At 41.9% G+C, this 13,424-nt stretch overlaps 1 protein-coding gene across 3 annotated transcripts in view; it reads left to right on the forward strand.

Moving 5' to 3' along the window:
* The window catches only part of SPATC1L (spermatogenesis and centriole associated 1 like), a gene marked incomplete at its 5' end in the record, with an annotated part of 45,918 nt that overhangs the window by 26,252 nt on the left and 6,242 nt on the right, over window positions 1-13,424 (forward strand). For all 3 annotated transcript variants that reach the window (XM_082393645.1, XM_082393644.1, XM_082393646.1), the window contains one exon: window positions 9,600-9,950. In XM_082393645.1, the coding sequence (XP_082249771.1) occupies window positions 9,600-9,950 (351 nt within the window). The remainder of the gene's footprint in view (window positions 1-9,599; window positions 9,951-13,424) is intronic.

A 13,424-nucleotide genomic window follows, 5' to 3' on the forward strand; every position in this document is an offset into this window, starting at 1 on the left:
ACCAGGCCTTCCACAGAGAAGCCTTGGAGCCTCAGCTGCAGGGCGTGGGCCCCAGCCATCCTCAGGGTCACCTCCATGCCCAGGGTTCAGCCTTCGGCAGAGGGTGTGGCCTTGGCCTTGGGGCTGGACTTGGAGAACCAGCAGGAGTTCCTGCGAGCAGCTCAAGGTACAGACGGAAGAGAGCTGCCCGCAGCAGCGGCTCACTGTCTGCATTCCAAACAGGATGTGCTCTGAAAACCCGTTTTTCTCATTTACCGGCGTCACTCAGGGAACATGAGTACCCCAAGGCTGGGCCTGAGCCCCTGGCCCCGCTCCCAGAGGCGGCCGCTGTCAGCGTCTACTCGGCGTCTCCCTGACCTTGTCGGTGGCCATGTGTGTGTGTCTAGGGATCCTTTTGGTTGACATAAGTGGGGCTGAGCCGTTCTACACGTTGATCTCCCCGACCGTCCATCTTGCTGTCGTTGCCCATCGGCCCTCTCCTGGAGGGTACACTGTTCCCTGTGGGCTCACCACAAGCCCTTCAGCCTGGACCCCACGGCAGCAGCGCCTTTCCAGCTCCCTGTGACCGCGGATGGCCTCACGTGTGCATCGGCGGCCTGCCGAGGGGTAGCTGTCGGGAAGCCCTTAGGTCAAAGGCCGCGTGCAGTTGAAACGTTGAAGAGGACACTGGGACCCTCTCCAAAAGGCTGCGGCCTCGACACCCTGCACCTTCCCAGTGCACGGCCTTACCCGTGGGAGCTGAGCCAGGCCACACCGGGGGCTCCTGGGGCCGCTTCGAGCATATGGCACACATGAGCCAAGGGACAGAGGCGGGGGCGGCCTTGACCGTCCCAGCCCCTCCCTCCTGGGCCTTATTCCTTCAGACCATGCTGGTCCCCGAGCCCCTCGAGTCACGGAGCCTCCGCTGGTGCCTGGACTCCTTGTCCTGGGTGGAGCGTCAGGTGGTTTCAGTAGTTTCTGAGTATCTCTCCCCCTCTTTCCCTTTAACACCGTGATGTAGCTGTTTCTGTATTGTTATAAATATATTTCAAATGGCTGTGTAATATTCCAAAAATCAGATGAACCACAATTTAAAGAACTCTTTTTATGTTTGAAATGACAGTTCTTTTTTCTTACCCTGAGGTAAATACCACAGCAAAATACTTTATATTTAGGGTTATTTCCTTAGGGTATGTTTTCCTAAAAGTAGAATCACTGGCTCAGAAGGCAGGGGTAATTTTTTCACATTTCTTCTGCTTACATTTGCCCAGAGGATGATTTCATCTACTGCAGTTTTATTAAGCTATTTTCTGTTTCTTCAAGTCTCTTTAGACATTTCTCACACATAAATCTTTCCCATTAATTAGTTTATTCCTGGAGCACTTTATGTTACTTGTTGCAATCATGGATGGGAATTCTTTTTCCATTGTATTTTCGGTTATCAGTGTTGCTATGTTTCGGAAAGCTGTTGATTTGTAGATATTTATCCTATATCCAGCCCGTTCATAAGGTGTTTTATTCTGCTAAGTTTTTCAGTTCATTCTCCTATGTTTTCTAAGTCTGTAGTTGCTCTGTTTCCAAACGATCATTTTAAACGAGGTTGGCAGCTCATGCCCTTGTTTCTGTCTTTGTCTTTGTTCCTCAGAACGTCCAGGACCTTTGGCCTTGGCAGCCTCCCCTACCCTCCTGGCGGGTGGTGGGCAGAGAATGGCCCTGTCTGCCCAGGGGTCAGGGGAATGCCGTCTGGGTGCAGTCTGGGTGCTGGGGAAGTAGTCCTTATTTTTAAAGAACAAAAAAAAAGAATTGAGAAACGGCTCATTTTGTTAAATTTTTATGACCTCGTTTTGGCATCGGCAGAAGTGCCCTCAGCTGCTTCTCGCAGCTCGTCTGTGGGGTCTTGTTATGCTGCTTCGTTGAGAGACCCCGTGGGTCCTGGGCCTGAGCTGTGTCAGTTGTGGCATCTGTTTGGCTGGGGCTTTGCTTAGGATCTCTGGACCCTGTTCCTACATGAATCTGGGCTACAGTTTTCTTTCTGTGGGTTGTCTTTGCAGGGATTTGATATCAGAGTTGTGACAATTTATAACCTTAATAGTCAAGCATCTTTTAATTTTTTCAGTGTTCCAACCTCATTTATACGATGTAGGGATTGTTTGGGAACTTGAAAGAACTCACTCACCAACCAATCACCCAGGCCTGCAGCCCTTTGCAGCATAATTATTCTGTAACTTCTAGGTTTTTCTTTTTTGCTTATTGGTCCATTTAGGTTTTCTACTTCTGAGTCATTTAAAATAATTTCCCAGATGATCTCTCCTTTTATTAAAATTTTCAATTAATATTCAATTGTACATAATATCAATACTTTTATAATTTAAACATTATCTTCCTAGTCATTCTTATATCACTTTTCTTATTTCCAATTTTATTCCTTTATGTTTTCTGTTTCTCTAAAGTAGCTTTCCACAGTTTCGCTATCTTATTGGACTTTCCATAGAGCTGTGTCGAGTTTATTTCTGCTGCCATTTTTATTGTTTTCTAACTTTTTCTTTCTTCAAGAGTTCATTCCCATATGAATGTTTAATTTTTTGGTGATGTTTTAGAAGTAATTAAAGGATTTAAGTTACTAATTTCACTCTAAATACAGTTATTTGTTTTATAAAGCATTTTTTTTAAATTTATTTTTTGGCTGCGTTGGGTCTTTGTTGCTGCACGCAGGTTTTCTCTAGTTGTGGTGAGCGGGGGCTACTCTTTGTTGTGGTGCACGGGCTGCTCATTGCATGGCTTCTCTTGTTGCAGAGCATGGCATCTAGGCGCGTGGGCTTCAGTAGTTGAGGCACGTGGGCTCAGTAGTTGTGGCTCGCAGGCTCAGTAGTTGTGGCTCGCAGGCTCTAGAGTGCAGGCCCAGTAGTTGTGGTGCACAGGCTTCCTTGCTCCACAGCATGTGGAATCTTCCCGGACCAAAGCTTGAACCCATGTCCCCTGCATTGGCAGGCGGATTCTTAACCACTGTGCCAGCAGGGAGGTCCCTCTAAATACAGGGATTTAAAATTTTTTTTTAATTTAATTTAATTTATTTTTTTATGCAGCAGGTTCTTATTAGTTATCCATTTTATACATATTAGTGTATATATGTCAATCCCAATCTCCCAATTCACCACACCCACCCACCACTTTTCCCCCTTGGTGTCCGTACGTTTGTTCTCTACATCTGTGTCTCTATTTCTGCCCTGCAAACTGGTTCATCTGTACCATTGTTCTAGGCTCCACATATATGCGTTATTATATGATATTTGTTTTTCTCTTTCTGACTTACATCACTCTGTATGAGAGTCTCTAGATCCATCCACGTCTCTACAAATGACCCAATTTTGTTCCTTTTTATGGCTGAGTAATATTCCATTGTATATATGTACCACAACTTCTTTATCCATTCTTCTGTCGATGGGCATTTAGGTTGCTTCCATGACCTGGCTATTGTAAATAGTGCTGCAATGAACATTGGGGTGCATGTGTCTTTTTGAATTATGGTTTTCTCTGGGTATATGCCCAGTAGTGGGATTGCTGGGTCATATGGTAATTCTATTTTTAGTTTTTTATGGAACCTCCATACTGTTCTGCATAGTGGCTGTATCAGTTTACATTCCCACCAACAGTGCAAGAGGGTTCCCTTTTCTCCACACCCTCTCCAGCATTTGTTGTTTGTAGATTTTCTGATGATGCCCATTCTAACTGGTGTGAGGTGATACCTCATTGTAGTTTTGATTTGCATTTCTCTAATTATTAGTGATGTTGAGCAGCTTTTCATGTGCTTCTTGGCCATCTGTATGTCTTCTTTGGAGAAATGTCTATTTAGGTCTTCTGCCCATTTTTGGAGTGGGTTGTTTGTTTTTTTAGTATTGAGCTGCATGAGCTGTTTATATATTTTGGAGATTAATCCTTTGCGCATTGATTCATTTGCAAATATTTTCTCCCATTCTGAGGGTTGTCTTTTCATCCTGTTTGTAGTTTCCTTTGCTTTGCAAAAGCTCTTAAGTTTCATTAGGTCCCATTTGTTTATTTTTGGTTTCATTTCCATTACTCTAGGAGGTGGATCAGAAAAGATCTTGCTGTGATTTATGGCAAAGAGTGTTCTTCCTGTTTTCCTCTAAGAGTTTTATAGTGTCTGGTCTTACATTTAGGTCTCTAATCCATTTTGAGTTTATTTTTGTGTATGGTGTTAGGGAGTGTTCTAATTTAATTCTTTTACATGTAGCTGTCCAGTTTTCCCAGCACCACTTATTGAAGAGACTGTCTTTTCTCCATTGTATATCCTTGCCTCCTTCTTCATAGATTAGTTGACCATAGGTGTGTGGATTTATCTCTGGGCTTTCTATCCTTTTCCATTGACCTATATTTCTGTTTTTGTGCCAGTACCATATTGTCTTGATGACTGTAACTTTGTAGTATAGTCTGAAGTCAGGGAGTCTGATTCCTCCCGCTCTGTTTTTTTTCCCTCAAGATTGCTTTGGCTATTCAGGGTCTTTTGTGTCTCCCTACAAATTTTAAGACTTTTTGTTCTAGTTCTGTAAAAATGCCATTGGTAATTTGATAGGGATTGCACTGAATCTGTAGATTGCTTTGGGTAGTATAGTCATTTTCACAGTGTTGATTCTTCCAATCCAAGAACATGGTATATCTCTCCATCTGTTTGTATCATCTCTAATTTCTTTCATCAGTGTCTTATAGTTTTCTGCATACAGGTCTTTTGTCTCCGTAGGTAGGTTTATTCCTAGGTATTTTATTCTTTTTGTTGCAGTGGTAAATGGGAGTGTTTCCTTAATTTCTCTTTCAGATTTTTCATCATTAGTGTATAGGAATGCAAGAGATTTCTGTGCATAAATTTTGTATCCTGCAACTCTACCAAATTCATTGATTAGCTCTAGTAGTTTTCTGGTGGCATCTTTAGGATTTTCTATGTATAGTGACATGTCATCTGGAAACAGTGACAGTTTTACTTCTTCTTTTCCAATTTGTATTCCTTTTATTTCTTTTTCTTCTCTGATTGCCGTGGCTAGGACTTCCAAAACTATGTTGAATAATAGTGGTGAGAATGGACATCCTTGTCTTGTTCCTGATCTTAGAGGAAATGCTTTCAGTTTTTCACCATTGAGAATGATGTTTGCTGTGGGTTTGTCATATATGGCCTTTATTATGTTGAGGAAGGTTCCGTCTATGCCCATTTTCTGGAGAGTTTTTATCATAAATGAATTTTGAATTTTGTCAAAAGCTCTTTTTGCATCTATTGAGATGGTCATATGGTTTTTATTCTTCAGTTTGTTAATATGGTGTATCACATTGATTGATTTGCATATGTTGAAGAATCCTTGCATCCCTGGGATAAATCCCACTTGATCATGGTGTATGATCCTTTTACTGTATTGTTGGATTCTGTTTGCTAGTATTTTGTTGAGGATTTTTGCATCTATATTCATCAGTGATATTGGTCTGTAATTTTCTTTTTTTGTAGTGTCTTTGTCTGGTTTTGGTATCAGGGTGATGGTGGCCTCATAGAATGAGTTTGGGAGTGTTCCTTCCTCTACAATTTTTTTGGAACAGTTTGAGAAGGATTGGTGTTAGCTCTTCTCTAAATGTTTGATAGAATTCACCTGTGAAGCCATCTGGTCCTGGACTTTTGTTTGTTGGAAGATTTTTAATCACAGTTTCAATTTCATTACTTGTGATTGGTCTGTTCATATTTTCTGTTTCTTCCTGGTTCAGTCTTGGAAGGTTATACCTTTCTAAGAATTTGTTCATTTCTTCCAGGTTGTCCATTTTATTGGCATAGAGTTGCTTGTAGTAGTCTCTTAGGATGCTTTGTATTTCTGCGGTGTCTGTTGTAACTTCTCCTTTTTCATTTCTAATTTTATTGATTTGAGTCCTCTCCCTCTTTTTCTTGATGAGTTTGGCTAATGGTTTATCAATTTTGTTTATCTTCTCAAAGAACCAGCTTTTAGTTTTATTGATCTTTGCTATTGTTTTCTTTGTTTCTATTTCATTTATTTCTACTCTTATCTTTATGATTTCTTTCCTTCTGCTAACTTTGGGTTTTGTTTGTTCTTCTTTCTCTAGTTCCTTTAGGTGTAAGGTTAGATTGTTTATTTGAGATTTTTCTTGTTTCTTGAGGTAGGCTTGTATAGCTATAAACTTCCCTCTTAGAACTGCTTTTGCTGCATCCCATAGGTTTTGGATTGTCATGTTTTTGTTGTAATTTGTCTCTAGGTATTTTTTGATTTCTTCAGTGATCTCTTGGCTATTTAGTAACGTATTGTTTAGCCTCCATGTGTTTGTTGTTTTTACGTTTTTTCCCCTGTAATTGATTTCTAATCTCATAACATTGTGGTCAGAAAAGATGCTTGATATGATTTCAATTTTCTTAAATTTACTGAGGCTTGATTTGTGACCCAAGATGTGATCTATCCAGGAGAATGTTCCATGTGCACTTGAGAAGAAAGTGTAATCTGCTGTTTTTGGAATGAATGTGCTATAAATATCAATTAGATCTATCTGGTCTATTGTGTCATTTAATGCATGTGTTTCCTTATTAATTTTCTGTTTGGATGATCTGTCCATTGGTATAAGTGAGGTGTTAAAGTCCCCCACTATTATTGTGTTACTGTCGATTTCCTCTTTTATAGCTGTTAGCAGTTGCCTTATGTATTGAGGTGCTCCTATGTTGGGTGCATATAAATTTATAATTGTTATATCTTCTTCTTGGATTGATCCCTTGATCATTATGTAGTGTCCTTCCTTGTATCTTGTAACATTCTTTATTTTAAAGTCTATTTTATCTGATACGAGTATTGCTACTCCAGCTTTCTTTTGATTTCCATTTGCATGGAATGTCTTTTTCCATCCCCTCACTTTTCAGTCTGTATGTGTCTCTAGGTCTGAAGTGCATCTCTTATAGACAGCATATAGATGGGTCTTGTTTTTGTATCCATTCAGCAAGCCTGTGTCTTTTGGTTGGAGCATTTAATCCATTCACGTTTAAGGTAATTATCAATATGTATGTTCCTATTACCATTTTCTGAATTGTTTTGGGTTTGTTTTTGTAGGTCCTTTTCTTCTCTTGTGTTTCCCTCTTAGGGAAGTTCCTTTAGCATTTGTTGTAGAGCTGATTTGGTGGTGCTGAATTCTCTTAACTTTTGCTTGTCTGTGAAGCTTTTGATTTCTCCGTCGAATCTGAATGAGATCCTTGCCGGGTAGAGTAATCTTGGTTGTAGGTTCTTCCCTTTCATCACTTTAAATATATCATGCCACTCAACTTCTGGCTTGTAGAGTTTCTGCTGAGAAATCAGCTGTTAACCTTATGGGAGTTCCCTTGTATGTTATTTGTCGTTTTTCCCTTGTTGCTTTCAATAATTTGTCTTTAATTTTTGTCAGTTTGATTACTATGTGTCTTGGCGTGTTTCTCCTTGGGTTTATCCTGTATGGGACTCTCTGTGCTTCCTGGACTTGGGTGGCTATTTCCTTTCCCATGTTAGGGAAGTTTTCAACTATAATCTCTTCAAATATTTTCTCAGGTCCCTTCTCTCTCTCTTCTCCTTCTGGGACCCCTGTAATGTGAATGTGGTGCATTTAATGTTGTCCCAGAGGTCTCTTAGGCTGTCTTCATTTCTTTTCATTCTTTTTTCTTTATTCTGTTCTGCAGCAGTGAATTCCACCATTCTGTCTTCCAGGTCACTTATCCGTTCTTCTGCCTCAGTTATTCTGCTATTGATTCCTTCTAGTGTAGTTTTCATTTCAGTTATTGTATTGTTCATTTCTGTTTGTTTGTTCTTTAATTCTTCTAGGTGTTTGTTCTTTAATTCTTCTAGGTCTTTATTAAACATTTCTTGCATCTTCTCAACCTTTGCCTCCATTCTTTTTCCGAGGTCCTGGATCATCTTCACTATCATTTTTCTGAATTCTTTTTCTGGAAGGTTTCCTGTCTCCACTTCATTTAATTGTTTTTCTAGGGTTTTATCTTTCCTTCATCTGGTACATAGCCCTCTGCCTTTTCATCTTGTCTATCTTTCTGTGAATGTGGTTTTTGTTCCACAGGCTGCAGGATTGTAGTTCTTCTTGCTTCTGCTGTCTGCCCTCTCCTGAGGAGAATTTAGATGATTACTTTTATCCACCAGTTCATTTTCAGACTTGCTCAGTTTGTAATGCTCTTAAAACATCCAGGTTGAGACGTAGAGTCAGCAGCATCAGAAACTCAGATGATAGATCTTGACTGATGTAGAAGAAAATGAATCAATAGTCAATCTAATGATACCAAGGGACCACTGCTGATCGAAAACCCTGTCTTCAAACTGAGAGCAGAGTTCTTCCCGTTACATGTTAAATCCTCTCTGAAATCCTGCTAGTGTTGGAGGGTCTCCTGCAGAGGTAGGGGTGGCTGTGTCTCACCGTGAGGAAACGGACACTGGCAGCAGAAGTTCTGGGAAGTACTCTTTGGCGTGAGCCCTCCCAGAGTCCGCCTAAACACAGTTTTAAATGTACTGATGTCATAACATATATAGTGTTCTGATTTTCATTATCTTTCAATAATCATTTTTTCCTATTTTTATTTCCTCCTTGATCTGATCATTACTTAAGAGAATGCTTTTAATTCTGAGGAGATGGATTTTTCTATTGACTCTCATTTTTCATTTACAGTTTTATTGTAATGTGACCTGAAAATTTGGACTTCACTGAGGATTAAATAAATTTTTTTTTTTAACGATTAACACAACTTTATTAAGCCTTGGGAATAACAGAAGGGAATTTCAATTCACTAAATAGAAACTAAATGAAAAGTGCCAACCCACCTGGCCACACAACAATCCCTTTAAAACTGGGTCATAGATATGGCTCTTCCCCAAGTCCATGAGGTGAGTTTTTCCAGCCCTTGCCCACTGCTGGAACAGCCCACCTCCCCTCAGAATATTTGCGTCCTGAGCACAGGGCTCCAGGCTCCTCTGGGGCTGAGCCAGAGGAAGAATCCAGCTCTGGGGACCCTTGATGCCTCAGCCTTGTTAAGTTCCTGAGGTGTGTCCCATAGACAGTTTGTGGGCTGTGTGTTTGGCAGGGGATGCACATCAAGGGACGCTGATCACGGCTTTGCTTTTACAAGGAAACTTGGAAACAGCCCCACATGCATCAATGGGATGATGGATAAAAAAATCTGTGTGTGCAAGTGTGTGTGCACGTGTGCCGGGAAATGGTTAAATGAACCAGTGAGCTACCAAATGACTCAGTCAATGTGGATAAATCTCAAAGATAAGTTTCAGAATAAAACGTGTGTCAGATGATACCATTTATGTAAAATTTAAGAAGCGCAGAAAAGTCACTGTCATAGTGTGTGGATGCACAGGTGGGAGGAGGCGTCAGAGGCACCCACGCTCACTGTGCCTGTGAACCCGAGGCTGCTAGTGTCCTTGGGCACTGGTGCCCATAGCTGTTTCACCCACGTGTCCGTCACCTCCTCCAAAGCGGAAATGGGAGCAGGTGTCAGAGCCGGGGCAGGGTGTGTGCGTGTTCTTAAAGTGGTCTCTACACTTCTTGGGATGTTTCGGGAACCTCAGCCTGACGTCTCCTTCCTCTCCTCCCTGCCCCAGTTCCAGATTTTGGAAGGTTCAACAGTGGCCCTGATGCGCCCTCCCAGCTGCAGGCGTCCTCCCTGGAGGACCTGCTGTGCTCACACACACCCCTCTCCAGCGAGGACGATGCCTCCCCGGGCTGTGCGACCTCCTCCCCGGCGCCCTTCAAGGCTTTCCTCAGCTCCCCGGAGCTGTCTGCACCCCACAGCTCTGACTGGAAGCTGTCCCCGCTCCTGAGTCCCTTGCAGGACCTGCTGGCGGACAAGACCCTGCTGGAGCCCAGGGAGGTGGGCCGGCCCAAGAAGGTGTGCTTCTTGGAGAGCAGCCTGCCCTCCGGGGACAGGACCAGGAGGAGCTACTACCTTAACGGTACAGCGGGCGAGGGGTGGGTGAGGGGTGGGAGGCTGCTGCTGGGGCGCGTGGTCCGGGCTCTGTGCTGCTGAATTTATCTGTGTCAGTATTGATTCCAATACGCACTGTCTCAATTACTGTAGCTTTATAATAAGACTGTAAATTAGATAGTATAAGTTCTTCAACTTTGTTCCTTTTGTCAAAGTTGTTCTGGCTATTCTAGGTTCTTCCATATGAATTTTAGAATCAACTTGCCCATTTCTACAAAAAAACCTTGCTGGCATTTTGATTGGAATTGTCCTGGACCTCCAGGTCACTTTTCAGAGAAATGGCATTGTAACAATATTGAATCTTCAGATGTGTGAACACTGTACTAGCGTATCTTGTTTTATTGCACTTTGCTTTATGTGTGCTTCACAGATACGGCATTTTTTACAAATTGAAGGTTTGTGGCAGCCCTACGTGGAGCAAGTCTATTGGTACCATTTTTCCAACAGCATTTGCTCACTTAATGTCTGTGTGTCACGTTTTGGTAATTCTTGCAATATTTCATACTTTTCCATTATTATTATCTTTGTTGTGGTGATCTTCGATCAGTGGTCTTTGATGTTACTATTATAACTGTTTGGGACACCAAGGACTATACGCATACAAGACGGCAAACTTAATGCATATATGTTGTGGGCGTTCTGACTGCTCCACCTACCAGCCCTCCCCTGTCTCTCTCCCTCTCCTCAGGCCTCCCTATTCCCTGAGACAAAACAATATTGAAATTAGGCCAATTAATAACCTAAGTGTTCAAGTGAAAGGAAGAGTCACATGTCTCTCACTTTAAACCACAAGCTAGAAATGATGAAGCTGAGTGAGGAAGGCAGGTCAAAAGCTGAGATGGGCTAAAGCTGGGTCTCTTGTGCCAAACAGTTAGCCAAGCTGTGAAGGCAAAGGAAAGTTCTGGAGGAAATTAAAGTGCTACAGTGATCACACGAATGATAAGAAAGTGAAACAGCCTTATTGCTGATACGGAGAAAGTTTCAGTGGTCTGGATAGAGGATCAAACCAGCCACAACATTCCCTTCAGTCAAAGCCTAATCCGGAGCAAGGCCCTAACTCTCCCCAATTCTATGAAGGCTGAGAGAGGTGAGGAAGCTGCAGAAGAGAAGTTTGAAGTTAGCAGAGGGTGGTCCGTGAGGTTTAAGGAAAGAAGCCATCTCCGTGACATAAAAGTGCCAGGTGAAGCAGCAAGTGCTGATGTAGCAGCTGCAGCCAGCTGTCCAGAAGATCCAGGTAAGATAACTCATGAAGGTGGCTGCACCAAACAACCGATTTTCAGTGTAGACGAAGCAGTCTTCTGTTGGAAGAAGATTCTATCTAGGACTTTGCAGTTAGAGAGGAGAAGTCACTGCCTGGCTTCAAAGCTTCAAAGGACAGGCTGACTCTCTTGTTAGGGGCTAATGCAGCTGGTGACTTGAAGCTGAAGCCAATGCTCATTTATCATCTGAAAATCCTAAGGCCCTTAAGAATTGTGCATTTATCATCTGAAAATCCTAAGGCCCTTAAGAATTATGCATTTATCATCTGAAAATCCTAAGAGCACTCTGCCTGTGCTCTATAAATGGAAAACAAAGCCTGGATAACAGCCCATATGTTTGCAACATGGATTACTGAATACTTTAAGCCCCCTACTGGGACCTACGGCTCAGAAAAAAGGATTCCTTTCAAAATATTACTGCTCATCGACAATGCACCTGGTCACCCTGGAGCTCTGATGGAGATGCACAATGAGGTAAAGGTTGTTTTCATGTCGGCTAACACAACATCCATCCTGCAGCCCATGGATCAAGGAGTCATTTTGACCTTCAGGTCTTATTATTGAAGAAATACATTTCGTAAGGTTGCAGCCGCCACAGACAGTGATTCCTCTGATGGATCAGGGCAAAGTCAATTGAAACCTTCTGGAAAGGATTCATCATTCTAGATACCATTAAGAACATTCATGATTCACGGGAAGAGGTCAACATATCAACATTAACAGGAGTTTGGAAGAAGTTGGTACCCTCATGGATGACTTCGAGAGGTTCAAGACCTCAGTGTGGGGCTTCCCTGGTGACGCAGTGGTTAAGAATCCGCCTGCCAATGCAGGGGATACGGTTTCGAGCCCTGGTCCTGGAAGATCCCACATGCTGTGGAGCAACTAAGACCATGCGCCGCAACTACTGAGCCTGCACACCACAACTACTGAAGCCTGCACGCCTAGAGCCCGTGCTCCGCAATAAAAGAAGCCACCACAATGAGAAGCCCTCGCACCGCAACAAAGAGTAGCTCCTGCTCACCGCAACTAGAGAAAGCCTGCGTGCAGCAACGAAGACCCAACGCAGCCAAAAACAAAACAAAACCCTAATATTCGATTATTTAAAAAAAAAAAAAAGAACTTAGTGGGGGAAATAACTGCAGATGTGGTGGAAACTGCAGGAGAACTAGAATCAGAAATGGAGCCTGAGGTGTGACTGACTTGCTGCAATCTCAGGATAAAGCCTTCATAGATGAGGAGCTGCTTTTTATGGATGAGCTAAGAAAGTGGTTTCTTGAAATAGAATCTACTCCTGGTGAAGATGCTGTAAAGATTGTTGAAATGACAACAAAGGATTTAGAACATTACATAAACTTAGTCAATAAAGTAGCGGCAGGGTTTGAGAGGATTAACTTTAATTTTGAAAGAAGTTCTATCGTGGGTGAAATGCTATGAAACAGCATTGCATGCTACGGAGGAATTATTCTTGAAATGAGGAGTCAGTCAATGTGGCGAACTTCATTGTTACCTTTTTAAAGAAATTGCCACACCAACCCCAGCCTTCAGCAAGCACCACCCTGATCAGTCAGCAGCCATCAGCACTGAGGCAGGGGCCCTCCACCAGCAAAGAGGTTGTGACACACTAAGGCTCAAATGATGGTGAGCATTTTTTAGCAATAAAGTATTTTAAAATTAAGGTATGTACATTGTTTTTTTTTGGACATAATGTTATCACACACTATAGACTACAGTATAGTGTAAACCTAATTTTATGTGCACTGAAAAACCAAAAACATTCATGTGACTTGCTTTAGTGTGATATTTTGCTTTATTGTGGTGGTCTGGAACTGAATCAGCAATATATCCAAGGTATGCCTGTATATCTCTCCATTTATTTAGTTCTTTAAAAATATCACTCAGCAATATTTTACAGTTTTCTGTGTACAGATCTTGCACATTTTTGTTGAATTTATCCCTTAGTATTTCATGTTTTTGATGCTGAAAAATAAATAGCATTGTTTTTGTCAATATGAATTTCTGATTATTTGTTTCTAGTATATAGTAACACAATTGGTTTTGTATATTGACCCCATTTGTCAACTTGACTGGGCCATTAGGTGCCCAGATATTTGGTCAAATATTATTCTGGGTATTTCTGTGAGGATGTTTTTGGATGAGTTTAATATTTAAATCAATAGACTGAG

This window comes from Balaenoptera borealis (genome assembly GCF_965194805.1).
Source record: "Balaenoptera borealis genome assembly, chromosome: 5".
NCBI lineage: Eukaryota > Metazoa > Chordata > Mammalia > Artiodactyla > Balaenopteridae > Balaenoptera > Balaenoptera borealis.